Raw genomic sequence first — 14,276 nt, forward strand, 5'->3', positions numbered from 1 at the left:
CTACAAGCTAGGCCCAATTAAACTGCTCGTGGCACAAATTTCCATGCAATAACTACTTTGTTGCCTTGAATGTACATGTAGTCCTCGATCAGTCCGTTATAAGATACTTCACTGTATACTTACTAAAAATGTTACAAATTACAAATCACTCGATATTATTGGTTCTATGACATTGTCTTCAACTAGGCCACTTGATTACTGGTCTTTCTTGTTCTCGTCTTTATTCTCTACGTCATTCTGCAGGAGTGAAGTATACAATGATAATACGCACACATCATTACAAAACTTATTGTGTGTACACAATTCACTCAATATAAGTAGATTATCAACACACCAATAGCTTTTGATGCTCTTCTGCAAGTCTGTTATACTCGGCACTGGTCGATTCTGCCTGTTTCTTCATTGCTTCAAGGTCAGCTTTCGTTTTCTTCAGGTCTACGATACCATAGTTACTGCATAAATAGCATATATCTACTCTTGATTGCATACATACCATCTTCCATTTTTTTGTAATCTTCCTTGTTTTTAACCTCTTCTCCACTTGGTTTTCCTTCTTTTTGTTTGTCTCCTGCCTGGAATTTTTATTGTAAGTAATCATGCCAATAATAGTATTTACTATCTAATTGTCTAACATAATACCATTATTATAGGGTATAATACCTCAGAGGATTCCTTATCTATGCGCCTGGCCAGCTCAGCATTAGCAGCCTGCGCTTGTCTGAGAGTAGCAGTGTGTGAGGCTTCCAGTGTAGCCACGTTACCCAGCATCGTGATCAAACGTCTGATGACACTGTACATGCATGGAGATGCCTGTAGTAACAATGTAGGCATAAATTCCAGCTTACAGAATGAGAAACAAGGCAAATCCAGTGATGTAGAAATTTCTTTGTCCTCGACATTCATTTAGACGCCTGTCTAGCTTGGCATCGAGGGTTAACGCTCCAGGGTGTTCAGGGAGCTCGTTTCCATATTTCCTCATGATACGGATGGAGTCTAAAACACAATTCGAAGCAGTATAATTATTAACAAGTGCAATATATAAATCTAATCGTTGGCTGTTATTCGAAAACATGCAAGCTCCCCGTGTGATTACTCGCTAATTATTTGGACGCTGTCAATTGAATTGTCTTTGACGCAACGTGCAATTATACTAGTCTAGGATGTGATACGGGATTAATTGCACTTGCTTCACTGTACAAATTCCAGTACGCCCGCAGTAATACACAACTTAATTACATGCACGCTACACGGATGAAAGCTGCATGGTCTCTTTTTGTGAAAATCTATGATTAATGAAAGCACCACGGGTGCTGATGCCTTGATGGAGGCGGAGGCACCAAAGCTTTAATTTTACCCAACTATTAAATTGATCGACCATGCATGATCGTTGCTACCAAAAGTTCAAAGACCGTAAAATTAATGGCTGCTGCATGAAACAGCTAAAAATAATACACTCTCGCTATTCCGGCTCTCTGAAGTACGGCCACCTGGATATTAATTTGGTTTGGTATGGATTGCTAGCTATAATTATGTTTACTGTACAAAACGTAACCTAAAATGCGGCCACTCGCTATTCCGTACACTGGCCGTACTGGCTGCCCCAATTTACATAGGTTTTCAATGCAAGTTTATTACGGCCGGATATGACGTGTGGTTTGGCTGATAATAAATAGAGAGCAGAATGCATGATTCATTAGATCCCATTTGAGCGTATTTAGCAGGGAACTATGAGCTATAGTACCAGTACTATAGATTGCTCTGGGCTATATACAAACTACAACATTATACATTTTATTGTCATTTATTTACAAGAAGATACACATACAAATTATTGTAGGTAGATGCTTCGTCTAGTAACATAATAACAGAACTAGAATGGAAGAGAGAAGATCTAGAGTATTTTTTGGCCTTGTTTGAGAGTAGTAGGAGCCGCTCGTTTCTTGGGCAGTGTGCTGTACTTTTTTGCTGCAAGGCTGCATGGGGGAGGAGCTGGATGTATGGAAGTGCTGGGATTCTAGCTTTGGCTTCTTCCTTTGGCTTTGTTAAAAAGTAGTATTTACTATAATTATATTATTAGTAGTATTTAACCGCTCGATCGTTTCCTGGGCTTATTTGCTGCAAATTCTAGCTTAGGTGTCTTCCTTTCGCTATGTGAGAGTAGTACGAGCCGCTCTTTCTTGGGAAGTGTTGTTTGCTGCAAAACTAGGGGAGGAGCTGGATGTTTCCGTTTTGTGGGTGGAGCTAGGTCCAGGACTATAATTTTGTCCATTTAATAAACTGAGGTGGAGGAACAGGGTTGACTTGAATAGAGACCACAGATTTAGTAGAGACACAGAGATGCCAAATTCAGATATTATAGTTTTCAAAAGAAATAATGCAGTTGCTAGGTTGGCTGTTTATGTAGGTTGACTGTTGCTAAGCTAGTGCATTTCTAGTGGCCAATAGGTTTTGGGATCTAGAACATGTGCATTCGGTATCTATGGTTATAGTGTCCCTCATCCCTCGGGCTACGCCCTCGAGCTTTGGGACACTATAACACATAGATACCTCATGCCCATGTTCTAACTACAACTTATTGTCTAGACAGAACCGCAAAATTAGTCATTAATTCGAGGTAAGGTCGTTTTTAGCGGTAAAAAAAAAAAAAAAAATGCTAGCCACCTTGCTATATTCCGTCCAAGCTGCACTATCCCAAGGGTGACCGAATTAACGAGAATCTACTGCATAAGCTAATAAAGCTCGCAGCTACTACCACTAGCTAGCGTTCTAGTGCAGAACTAATTAAGTAGAGTAGCAATACTCCATAGACAAGTTTGCTATGCACTGTTCTGAAAAGGCTATATACAATGGCATTCCAAGTAGGCATAACTCTAGCCTTGATTCCAGCTCCTCTAGTGAAAGACGTCTTTCTCCTTTGTGAGCGGCCTAGAAACGAGGCTAGCGTAATTCGAGAACAGAGCATATTAATTTTGCAAATCCACAAATTAATAAGAAAACCGGACAAGAATCCAATAAGCATTTTGTTGATCCCTGAGCAGTGTACCAGTCTAGACAGACAGACAGACAGACAGACCATAGATAGTAGAGGAAGGGGATTGGAAACGGGATCACGTTAGCTTATGCTTGCAACGTAAGGCCTCTGGACAGTGCGTGCAGCAATCAATAGACACCTTGAGGTGTGATTTTACTGGTTTTGAAGTCAAGATTGAAAAGAAGCAAATGATAGGATACTAGGTAAGTAAATGTATGAATAGCCCTAAAATTTGTCTTGAGGTATGGCTAGGCACAAAATGAAATGAAAGCACCGCAGGTGCTGATGCCTCGGTGGAGAGGTGCCAAAGCTACATAACATAAAGCTACTAATAGCCAGCTTTTATACACTATAATTATCATGATGAACATTTTTAATTTTGCTGCATGCAGAATCCAGAATCACAGGGAAACTCAAAGAGTGGGTAATGATCGACGCCAAAAGTTCAAGTTCAAGTCTTAATGGCTGCAAGTCAGCAGAGCTTTGCAGCTCTCTTCTCACTCTTGAAGCTATCAATAGCTAGCGTTCTAGTGCAGAGCTAGCTAGCGTTCTAGTGCAGAGCTAACTACTAAGTAGAGTAGCAACACTCGGTGAACAAGTTTTTGTTACGGACTCTTCTGAAAAGGCTGCAATGGCATTCCAAGTAAGCAAAACTAGGCATAACTCGAGAACGAAGTTTTATTTTGCAAATCCACAAATACCAAGCCAAGAAAACATGATTAGAAGCCTATAGAAACTCTTACTTGCACTTCATTGATCCTTGAGCAGCTGAAACAGTCTACACACACAGACACACTACCGTATACCTCGCTTGCGCATGCGCACCGAGGCATAACTAGCTAGAAGTCATGTTCACTCTTGGTAGCACGTGCAGAAGATTTTACAACACTTAGCTTCTCTTTTTTATTTGTGGGGTAAGAACTGACTTATGACTATTGTAAATGCATGATCACAGTAGTAGTACATGATGGTATTTATTGCTTCAGCTATTTATTTAAAGTGGGGATATCATACTTCTTGAGTTATTGGCCGATTTGTTGATTTCCACTAGCCATCTTTGCGGGGGAGCTTCTCCATAACTAAATTGAGTTTATATTTGAGACTCGGCAATATGCAATATTATCAATGTCCATATTATTGCAATTAGATTTTGAAAATCACTATTCATGCTCTGATTTTGTTAGCGCAGTGTCAATGTGGCAAGAACTTGGACTGAGAAATCACTGGAAAAACATTGATAATTCAAGTATAATTATGTTTAGAAAGAACTTGGACTGATAAATCACTGGAAGAACATTGATAATTCAAGTATAATTATGTTTAGACAATGCTTATACCTTTTATTGATTGCTTATTATTGATCATAAGCTTGCTCAAGCTTTTAATTTAGCAGAAACTGCCATTAGTGCATAAACATTTTATTGCAAGCTTAAGCTACATCCATGGTCGCAGCTATAATTGAGGTTGCAACACAGACTGTTGTGAAATAGTGCTAATTGCCTGCATTTCCAATCCTCTACTATCTATGGACAGACAGACAGACACACACACACACTACCGTATACCTTGCTTGCGCATTATGCATACCGAGGCACATTACAACCTACAGCCATGCACCCACACCTTAGCTCATTAATTTTTTACCACAGCTTACTTACGAGTGTGGTTTGGGGAAGCCAAACCCAAGAAGCAGAAAGTATCCTACCACTCCCTTAATTATTCATATTAATATGTGTTTGTTACCGGTTTCCAGACCCTATTTTTGGGTCTGGCTTCCGCTTCCACGAAACGTACTAAGCCTAAACTGTTGATGAAAGTCGGTGAAACATGTATAATTGGCCTAATAACTTACCGATGAACAGCACAACCAAAACAAGAAGAATGGCATAGTACACAGTCGTCCATACGGGTTGAATAGCAGAGAAAACGCTGCGACTGAATATCCACTTCCATCTATAGATATTAAAACATACACAATAACTAAACAACTACAGCAATGTGACAACTTCTTACATGGACGGCTTCAGCAAGGGTAAGATCAGTAGCAAAGTGAGGCCAATTTCCACATAGAGGAATGCGGCCACAGCAGTCCACTGTAAACTCATGATTGGCTTTTGAATTATCTAGAATCTGACTATAAATGAGCATCAGAATTAGTGAGCAAAAGTCATGCAATAGATCAACACTTACGTGTGATATCCAAGTCAATCCACGATCGATTCCTAGATCCTGCCTGGCCTTTACACTACGTTTTTGCTGACTGTTGAGTTCAAAGGTCATTGTTGACAACGCCCAGGAAGTGAAATACGTTTCCATGGAGACAAACAAGTCTTCACCGTAGCTGCAGAAATGACATACGAGTACAATCTTAGAAGACTGTTCTTGCCTCCAATTGAGAGCCTCCCAATTGAAGATCAGCTCACTCGCTACAGGCAAAGAGATCTCGTACCATCTCATCTACATCGCATTGGAACCCATTTGTTTGGAGGGTGTTCCTTTAATGCTCGTCGTAGAGTTGTAGATGCCTCTCAAAGTGGTGTGATTCATCATACACTGCTAAACACATCTTTCGATGGCAGGACACATGAACGGTACGATAGAACATACGGTAGATTAGTTAAGTCACTGTCCGAACCATCTGTCAAGCTTTCTGAATCTGAGAGTAAATATCGTAAGTGGATTGCTGACAGGAAAGTGTTAAGACATGACCTTGACAGCCTTGGACCTACTGAGAGATGGCTAACATCAAAAGAGCGAACTCCATTAGAAACTTCTCTGTTGACAAGATTGAGGAATGAGTCAAAAAAGAAAGACAGAGCAAATACAAAACCTGAGGTCGAAATTTCTGAAGTAAGGAAACATACATACACGTACATCTAATACATGACGTAAATATATGTGCACATGCAAGCATGTATAAACAGTTCTGTCTCCACAAGAGTAATTAATTTTTGTCTTACATGTAATTCAACGCTGCTAATAATCTTTACAGATTCCATCTGACACCTCAGAAGAAACATCTAAATCACCTACCCCCCAAAAAGTGCTACTGAAATTCAAGCGACAAATAATCAAGGAGATCTCAGATCTAGAACAATTCCTTGCAGCTAAGAGAAGGCGCTTCATTTCCTTACTAGCAGCCGCTGACAAGGCACATAACAGATACATATCCGTTTCTGAAATGCTGAGTGTACTGAACAAAATAAAAGCACCCTTGAGCCAGTCGGTTATCGAGATTTTGTTGCAAGTATTGGAGATCACAGACAATGGGCTATTGGATTACCAACAGCTCATTAATGGAAGTATTTCAGTAGTTATTGAAGAACACTTCGAATCACTGGAATCAAAATTATTATTTGTGGAGGATGAAACTGACAAAATGGAGCCTGTCACTAGTGAAGATGTGTGGATCACACGAGCTGCAGATTTGGAAAAAAAGCACGGAGCTCCAGGCACACTCACGGGAGAGCATGGAACCAAGGCTAAACACTACAAGCAGGAGGAGGTGATGCAATTCTCGAAATTGATCAAATACTGCAAAGAAAACGGAATCATTCTTAATTGGCAAATGGCTGAGAAAGGTAAAATGTGTGGCATGCTGCTTACATGTAATAGCCACGAATTTCTGTATAACTAGAGCACTGCAAACCCTCTGCGTTAATTTGGGGTTTAATGAAGTCTGTACAGCCTCGAGTCCAAGTCAAGTGCACATCTAGGCCAACGAGGTTCAAGATTCTTAGCTTTTTTGCACTAGCAATCGCATCCAGGTGAGCAGACTCAGAATTAATACACAAAACGACAAACAGACTGACAGACTACTATAACCCGAGTCGGCGCGGCGCGTCCTCGGGTTAATTAGAGTAGACACATCGTACTTATTGGTCATTACTCATTAGTTGCTATTATATAATCCAATACTGTACTGTTTTCAACCAGGCACTTGTTTTTAACCACGCACACACACGAAACAGCTCTGCTTAGTCCACCGGACAAGCCTAAGCAGGAATGTCTAGGGGAGTTACGACAAGCTGGGCTTTCACTGCTTTCTAGACATTTTGCCGAATCTCCTCAGGAACAAGCTCAAATAAAACAGAGAGATACATACGAGGGGTTCGGCAAAGCTTACAAGGAGCTAAGGGGAAAAGGAAAAGCGACCTTTATGAGACTACCCACTGGGGCTGCAAGAGTGAAAGCAAAAACTGATTGCTGGCTAACTTATGATGAATACTTGAAATTAACGAAGTGAGTTGTGTCACTGCGCTCAACACATAATAATTATAATTATGCATGCTGCAAAATATTATACATGTAAACATAATTATAGGCCAACGTTACTATACGCGACTGTTAGGGCTACCCACTACAATTATTATGACATTGTTGGGAGGATGTGTGCATGTTTTATAAAATGCTTTGTTTGCACACACCCAAACATTGTAGACGCATCCGATCAAAGCCAGGTTTTAAGTACAAAGATCATGGACTTCCAGACAACAATGCTTTTTGGCCTGGAGCTCTCCTGGATAAACTACGGTTATGGATGCCTCAAGAAACGCTTCTTGATAAACCGTACTCCCTCTACAACGTATTTCAACCAGTTCAACAACCAAGTATCTACAATCCGATCGTCGAGCAAAAGATGTCATGGCCTGAGAATACATCTGGCTATGTTCAGTTTGGTAGCCAGGATAGAAAACAATATCAATTGTAGACATGCACACACACACACACACAATTGTCTTTGTGGTTCCACATGCAACTATTTTCGAATTAAATGATATAACACAATATTGTCTTTGTGGTTCCACATGCAACTATATTCGAATTAAATGATATACACTTGTACGAAAGTGAACCGTTTTGAGTAATTAAGAGCAGAGCGTCTTTGAACTATCATTATCTAAGTACTTCTTGTACCTCTCTTTACACTTGTCTTCAGCTCCAATCCACTGACACACTAGCAGGAAGTTTGCTGGGTTCAATCGTGCAGCAACATTGAAGTTTCCTTGTACACTAGCAATCGGTTCAGCGTCTCTGTTCCCTGAGAGGACACCTACTACTCTTCGCTCATATTTCTTGCTCTCTTCATTGTAGTCCCAGGTGTAGAGTCCTGCTCCAGAAGAACCATGCCAGGCATCACCACGGAAATATATCAAATGGGGAGACTCTGTATCAATCTTGGTCTGAACATACCAGTACGCATTAGTCTCTTTGTCATCTGGGAAGCTAACGTACTCAACTTTAGAATCTGCACCATGCGTGATGACTTTACCATCACAAAACATTCCGCTTAATCCAGGAGCAATAAAATCTCTTTCGTCTCCCATATCAGTGGCTAGTTCGAGAATGGCAACATCGTAATCGTCCCAATCTTTGTTTACATGCTGTTTAGATTCAGATAAATCTTTCCATCCAGAGGGCACAAAAAAGCGTTTGACATAGCCCCATTTCGTAGTACCATCCGGTTGAAGATATCCGGCTCGGAGGAAAAACAAAGCAGACTGTCGGTATTGTTGACCATCATGCACACAATGGGCAGCAGTTAGTATATGGCTCTTGGAGACCATTATGCCAGAGCAGCCGGTTGATACTCTCATGATTGCTGTGTAAGGGAATTTCTCTCCATCTGTAGCAGGGTCAATTCTCACTCGATCATCATCCCCAAAAACAACTCTCTTGTGTCGGGTCAGACGCGAAGAGTGCAGTAACTTATTGGACTGAGTAAGTGTCCATTGCGGCAAAGACAGAATAACTTCTTCAGAATCAATCTTTCCTGAGTTCACCCAATATGTTTCCCAGGCTAACTTGAGATTGTACGAGTCAGTCTGATTGGAATTCAGCATGGGTAGAGACAGTACCATTGATGGGATGAGAGCCAGCAAAATGTGGTAAACTAGAGAGGTCATCCCTCCTCTCTTGTTTCCTTGATCAATACACGACACACGGACAGATATATATTATACTCGGTCTCTTCTTGTTTACTTCAATGTTCCTTAGCTAGATCATAGATAGAACTATGGCTAGATCTAGCTGCATATTGATCAAATTTCGCGGCGCTGCGCTTTTGTTCTGCAGATAATGGGCGGAAGTAAACAAACATCCTTTGGGAGTGGCTAGTATTGCACAAGCATTTCATGTGTGGTGGCAATAATTATAATCATCCTCTACAATACAGTTAAGTGTACCTAGTCACTATGCTCAAGTTTGTATAACTTTACGAATGACACGTACAAGGAGTACAGAAACAGGGATAAAAATGTTGCAAAGAAGTGCATGAAACGGGAAGATAAATAATCTTGTACAAAGGTGGTTAATACTAATGATCATGTTGGTGGTGAACGTCTCTCTCTAGCGAGTAAATTTTGGCTTTGAGGTTCTGTAAATCTCCGACAAGCTTCTTTGATCTTGTAGCCGTTCTTTTGACGTGTGTGAGAATCTGCATGTCCTGATCACCATCCAAAGTCATTGTAAGCTACAAGTGTGTGCATGCAGGAATAACTGGGAAATGAAATTCTTGGCAGCCATTTACAGTTAATACCAGTACCAAATGTCAATTAGCTGAAAATTTAACACCTTGTGATTCAAAAATACATGCACAAGTACCAGTAAAATATGTTATTACAATCTTATTTTTGCAAAGTCATAATAATTTATTATTATGCTTGATGCTTGCAAAATGTTGCAGTATTAATTATGATAACAATTCATTGCTACCGGGTATATTGACATAACAAGCAAACAAGCACTGCACTACTGCGGTGTTAAATGCCTCATGGCACAATGTATTGTTTTGTTTGTTATGGGAGATTGGAAAAACAGAAGTCTTGCCAGAAGAAAAGAGTGCGGAACTATTACTCAACAAAACATCAAAAAGGGTGGGAAGTAAAAAAATTCACAATGGCTGCTGGTTGGGAGTACAGCTTTGCAGCTCTTTTCTCATTGTTGGTTATTGTGCGAACAGATTGCAAGAGTGAAGGCAATACGTACATTATATGCAAGTGTGAAAAAGAACTCTTGTTACCTCTAGCTAGCCTCACAACAACCAAGGATGTATTTCATTTCCAAATTATGCTAACCACCGGGACCATGTAAAAGGTATTAGGAGGTCCTGGAGTGGTAATAATTATGTACACGGAAAAAATGTTTGCTGCTGTTACGCATTTCGTGTGTGCATTTGCGCACCAAAGGATTTTTGTGATATACTATCAAATTTAATGTAAAATGCCGTGACATACACGTACTTCCGTTTCTCATTCCCATGCTGCAACAGCCTTCGCTGCAAGCATACATGTAACTCAAGATAACTAAAATTCTAAGAAAACGTGGCGTAGTTAGAAAGAAGCTGATACTTTTGTTGCACTACAGTAGAACCTCGATTATCCGGACACCTTGGTTCCAGAAGCAGGCCGGATAAGTGAATATGCCGGATAATCGAATAGATAAACCACGCCTTGATCCACCCACTTTATTGATAAACAGCAGTGCCGCATGGTTGTCTGCGCATGCGCAGAAGATAAGCAGGCATGTCTCCATGGTAACAGCTGCAACGCGCATGCGCATTTTAGGGACACGCCCATTTTCTGAATTATTTAATCTGATAAAAAGAAAACTGCCAAGCCGGATAATCGAGGTTCCGGATAATGGAGGGCCGGATAATCGAGGTTCTACTGTACCATCGTTTAGCAGTTACACTTGAAATACACACACACAGTTGCATTCCCAGTGCGGCTAGGCCTCAGGCATAATAATTGTAGGGTGTATTAACTAACTCTACCTTAAATAGTTGTCTTTCAACTTCCTTAAGTCTCTGCCGCAATAGTTTAATATCATTTTTGTATCCTTCAATCTCCAAGGCCCTTCTCTTCTCCAATGCATCATACCTACTGTTCATCAAGCCAAGCCTCTTGGTCATCTTCTCTGTCCTCTGTTGGAAAAGATCCTTGGAGGCCCCTGTCTCTTCCCTCAGTTTACACAGCTCCTCCTCCATAGTGATACACTGCTCACGATAGTTGTCTGCCAGTTGCTGAGACTGTTGGAGCTGGAGCTGGAGCTGCTTCACTGATGCAACACCTCGCCACCTGGGTGGAAAGCATGTACCTTTTACAAAACTCCCCCAAACTGTTTTAAATTACAGTGACATTCAAAACATAAAAGTATTACATTGTAACCAATGTATCGGCTTTAACTGATTAGCACTACTCCTGTAGCTTTTTTCACTTTTCACAAAATTTTTATATCTCGATCTGCAGGGAAGGATCACATCTGAAAACTGACCGCACAGCTAGTTTGTAGAGCTATTCTTTTGTATGATTGTGTGTTTATGAGATTCAAAAAACGTTCACATGCATAGACATTTCTAAAAGTGCACTATCATCGCACTTCATCGACAAGTCAAGTCAAGTAATAAAGTAAGAAAATAAGTAGATAAGGTTCTTGATAAGCTTTTCCTCTGTTGCACTCAGTTATTGTCTTCCTTCCTAAATTCTCATCTGTTGCATGTACACGTAAATTACTACCATATAAATCATGACTAAATAGAAAGAGTTAATATAGCTGCAACCATGGTTGATTAGGTAATTAGTCTCCGGTCCTTTGAATATCCGAGGAAAAAACAAATCTGAGTAACTGCAAACTTACGAAGAGATAATTCCCACTAACTCCACCCTCTCCATTCGACAATCTGATACCAAAAAAGCATGGGATACCATAAAAACATTTGCAATGTGCTAGGATTGGCCGGGGAACACCAAAAAGCGAATCCGGCGAGAGCGTAACTCCAATCCTTTACAACGTCATGAACATGTACAGCTAAGTGTTGATAGATACACCACAATTGACTATTTGTAATTAGAAAGGTAATTATCATGCAGTACATGTATAGACTGTACTTCCATCCATCACACATGTATGGTTAAAATGCATGCATAGATGGAGTCAGGACTGTGTATGTTTAATTTTTTTTTTTAGGCTAAAAGACTTCTGTATAGCTTTCTAGTACATGTAGTCAATATGAGTCCAGTAGAGCTGCTACTGAACTAGCCTCGAATCCACGCCGATTAAAATACGTATTTTAATCGGCGTGGATTCGAGGCTACTACTGAACATACTGCTACTGAAGTAAGTCTAATGTGAAGATACTGTGTTGACTGACTAGATCTAGGTATTTCTCTCAGTCTGCTCATCATTGTCATTGTGTTTTGTCAGCTTATCCCCCTTTATTTTTCTGCTAGCTAGAACCCTGCGTTAGAGTTATGCTCTCGCCGGATTTATTGTTTCTACGCGTTTTGGTGTTTCCCCCGGCCAATCCTAGCAAGTTTTCACATTGCAAATGCTTTTGTGGATCATTGAACAACACAGAGTAGACTGCAATTCTTCTCAATACTGAACTCACCTAGGAGTAGAGTCATCTGCGTGTGGGCCTAGGATAGGGTCTACACCCTCACTGATGTCCAACTCTTCCCTGTAGTGATCCAGTTGTTGGACAATCTGATCCCTCTCAGCCATCCAGTCTCTCTCCTTGGCTCTGTACTGATACTTGAGGTCCAGATAATCCTTGGTACTGTCATAGAGCATGCCTTGGGTTGTGTGGAGTTTATCTGTGAGACCTTTTATCCTCTCTGTATCTCTCTCAGTTAAAGCTTGTGACTCTTCCATCCTCACTCTCCGGTCCTCAAGAAGAGCATCCACCTGGAGCAGAATTGATCCCAACCCAACTTAATGAAAACATGTGTCCACTATACCTATCAAATGATATGTAGCTTACCTGCTCTTTACAGAGACGTGTTTGTTCTTCAAGTTGTGCCTTTAGTGCCTCCACTGTTAAGAGCAATGTTTCTTTATCGCTTTGTCCCTCGTCACTAACTTCGTCTACACACAAGCACAGGTGCAATATGTACATGTAGGTGTGTGAACACCAAGAGAATCAGTACACTAACTTGCTGGTTTAGCTGTCTGATGTCCTCTCTGAAGCACGGAGGCTGGTTTATGTCCACCTGGGCCCCTCCCGTCTAGCTCACTGCTTTTATGCTTCTTGTGTTGGTGAATAATAACCTGATGAGAGAGGTACATCATAGAATCACTGTCGCACTGGCACGCATACATAATCGATACACACTGTGGCAATAACCAATGATTTATAGTGCTCAATTGTGTATTTTCACGGCCTGTAATCAAGGCCAAATGCGCTGTTTGCATAGAGCCACAGTATACATGTAGTACGGGCACAACAGACAATAAGATACAATTATCTACTTTAGCTGGTGGCTCCTTGAGGAAGTAGGTTGTCTCGCCGTTGACAGGCTGAGTGAGAGTGAGCAAGTGTTGCATTCTCTTTCTATCCTCCAGCTCTCTGATCTTTAGTCGGTCATTTTCAGCAAACAGACGCAACACATGCTCTCGTTCTTGAAACAGAAATACCTGAGAAAAAAATAATGATAAGGGTACATGCACGGAGAAGACATTGTTGGTGAGCAAAAGTATACAGAGGATGGCGGAGTGCAAAAATTACTGTACCTGCATGTCACTCAGTGCCTTCTGTAGCTCGACTATCTCATCCTCACGTTGTCTGATCTCCCACTGGTTTTTATGCTAAATGGAAAATAGGGCATTCTTATAGTATTAACAATTAATCAGTCACATACCACATGTTCATATGCACACTTGTACTTGTCCAGTCTCTGCAGTAGTTTGTCGTACTCTCCGTCATATTCAGATATTTTCTGACGGTAGTACTCAAGTAGCTCTCTCGAGGGACGCAAATATCCTGTGAGGATTTAAACCTGGTTTACTGTGTGACAATATGAATATTAAATACACTTCACTTTTGCCATCTTAAATAACGCTATCAATGTGTTGCCCCACTATCCCCTCGGGACTTTAAATTTAACCTGAAATTTTGGCACCCTACCAGGGATTTGACCTTGCCTTGTGCAACTGCTTGAGGCTCAAAAACCCTTCGTTGATGGGAGGTGGATAGTAGGATATCACATTGATAGGGGCAAAACGTGTAGATAATAATAGATCTATGCCACAACGGATATGATGGAGTCAAGAACATAGCACTGCCGCATAAAGTTTCTCACCTAATCTTTGATTCACGGTTGGAAACACTCCATTCTCCCCATTCCTAGACTCTCCAATGCTTATATTTTCACTGTCATTCGCTAAAGAAAGCACTGTTGAGTCTGAGAAAGACATTTTTTCCCGCTTCATAAATATTACAAAAATTGGTCATGTGACAAATAAA

General features: G+C 40.7%; 4 protein-coding genes across 5 annotated transcripts; 1 reads left to right on the plus strand and 3 right to left on the minus strand.

Moving 5' to 3' along the window:
• Positions 1-88: 88 nt before the first annotated feature.
• LOC135345976 (B-cell receptor-associated protein 29-like) lies at positions 89-5,361 on the minus strand. Of its 2 annotated transcripts, XM_064543446.1 has the most exons (9): positions 5,222-5,361; positions 5,045-5,165; positions 4,884-4,984; positions 846-993; positions 661-790; positions 494-572; positions 335-435; positions 197-237; positions 89-165 (listed from the first exon to the last, which is right to left on the minus strand). In XM_064543446.1, coding segments are annotated over exons 2-9 (693 nt in total). In that variant the 5' UTR covers positions 5,137-5,165; positions 5,222-5,361; the 3' UTR covers positions 89-164. The 2 variants fall into 2 exon arrangements, with proteins under 2 accessions (XP_064399516.1, XP_064399515.1); XM_064543445.1 differs by having other exon boundaries at positions 89-237; positions 5,222-5,360.
• Positions 5,332-7,881, plus strand: LOC135345954 (uncharacterized). Its single transcript, XM_064543413.1, has 4 exons — positions 5,332-5,881; positions 6,024-6,612; positions 7,003-7,273; positions 7,472-7,881. The coding sequence occupies exons 1-4, from the start codon at positions 5,381-5,383 to the stop codon at positions 7,740-7,742; spliced, it is 1,632 nt and encodes a 543-aa protein (XP_064399483.1). The 5' UTR covers positions 5,332-5,380; the 3' UTR covers positions 7,743-7,881.
• LOC135345968 (serine protease 23-like) lies at positions 7,792-9,086 on the minus strand. Its single transcript, XM_064543435.1, has one exon. It carries the CDS (start codon positions 8,935-8,937, stop codon positions 7,900-7,902), a length of 1,038 nt encoding a protein of 345 aa, XP_064399505.1. The 5' UTR covers positions 8,938-9,086; the 3' UTR covers positions 7,792-7,899.
• Positions 9,087-9,229: 143 nt separating this feature from the next.
• Positions 9,230-14,273, minus strand: LOC135345961 (coiled-coil domain-containing protein 77-like). Its single transcript, XM_064543421.1, has 9 exons — positions 14,113-14,273; positions 13,672-13,793; positions 13,544-13,618; positions 13,283-13,447; positions 12,967-13,081; positions 12,795-12,898; positions 12,423-12,718; positions 10,806-11,109; positions 9,230-9,503 (listed from the first exon to the last, which is right to left on the minus strand). The coding sequence occupies exons 1-9, from the start codon at positions 14,240-14,242 to the stop codon at positions 9,348-9,350; spliced, it is 1,467 nt and encodes a 488-aa protein (XP_064399491.1). The 5' UTR covers positions 14,243-14,273; the 3' UTR covers positions 9,230-9,347.
• Positions 14,274-14,276: the final 3 nt, after the last annotated feature.

The sequence above is a fragment of the Halichondria panicea genome, chromosome 13 (assembly GCF_963675165.1).
Source record: "Halichondria panicea chromosome 13, odHalPani1.1, whole genome shotgun sequence".
NCBI lineage: Eukaryota > Metazoa > Porifera > Demospongiae > Suberitida > Halichondriidae > Halichondria > Halichondria panicea.

Excerpts from the sequence above, each read along its gene's own strand:
- LOC135345976 (XM_064543446.1), bottom strand. The coding sequence starts at position 5,136 with ATGAGTTTACAGTGGACTGCTGTGGCCGCATTCCTCTATGTGGAAATT. Across the intron at positions 4,985-5,044 it reads CCCTTGCTGAAGCCGTCCAT|ATGGAAGTGGATATTCAGTC; the intron begins GTAAGAAGTTGT and ends TAATATCTATAG. Across the intron at positions 791-845 it reads TTTGCCTTGTTTCTCATTCT|TGTCATCAGACGTTTGATCA; the intron begins GTAAGCTGGAAT and ends ATGCATGTACAG.
- LOC135345954 (XM_064543413.1), top strand. The coding sequence starts at position 5,381 with ATGACATACGAGTACAATCTTAGAAGACTGTTCTTGCCTCCAATTGAG. Across the intron at positions 5,882-6,023 it reads CTGAGGTCGAAATTTCTGAA|ATTCCATCTGACACCTCAGA; the intron begins GTAAGGAAACAT and ends TAATCTTTACAG. Across the intron at positions 6,613-7,002 it reads TTGGCAAATGGCTGAGAAAG|CTCTGCTTAGTCCACCGGAC; the intron begins GTAAAATGTGTG and ends CACACGAAACAG.
- LOC135345968 (XM_064543435.1), bottom strand. The coding sequence starts at position 8,937 with ATGACCTCTCTAGTTTACCACATTTTGCTGGCTCTCATCCCATCAATG.
- LOC135345961 (XM_064543421.1), bottom strand. The coding sequence starts at position 14,242 with ATGAAGCGGGAAAAAATGTCTTTCTCAGACTCAACAGTGCTTTCTTTA. Across the intron at positions 13,448-13,543 it reads AGGCACTGAGTGACATGCAG|GTATTTCTGTTTCAAGAACG; the intron begins GTACAGTAATTT and ends TTTTTTTCTCAG. Across the intron at positions 11,110-12,422 it reads GCAGATGACTCTACTCCTAG|GTGGCGAGGTGTTGCATCAG; the intron begins GTGAGTTCAGTA and ends CTTTCCACCCAG.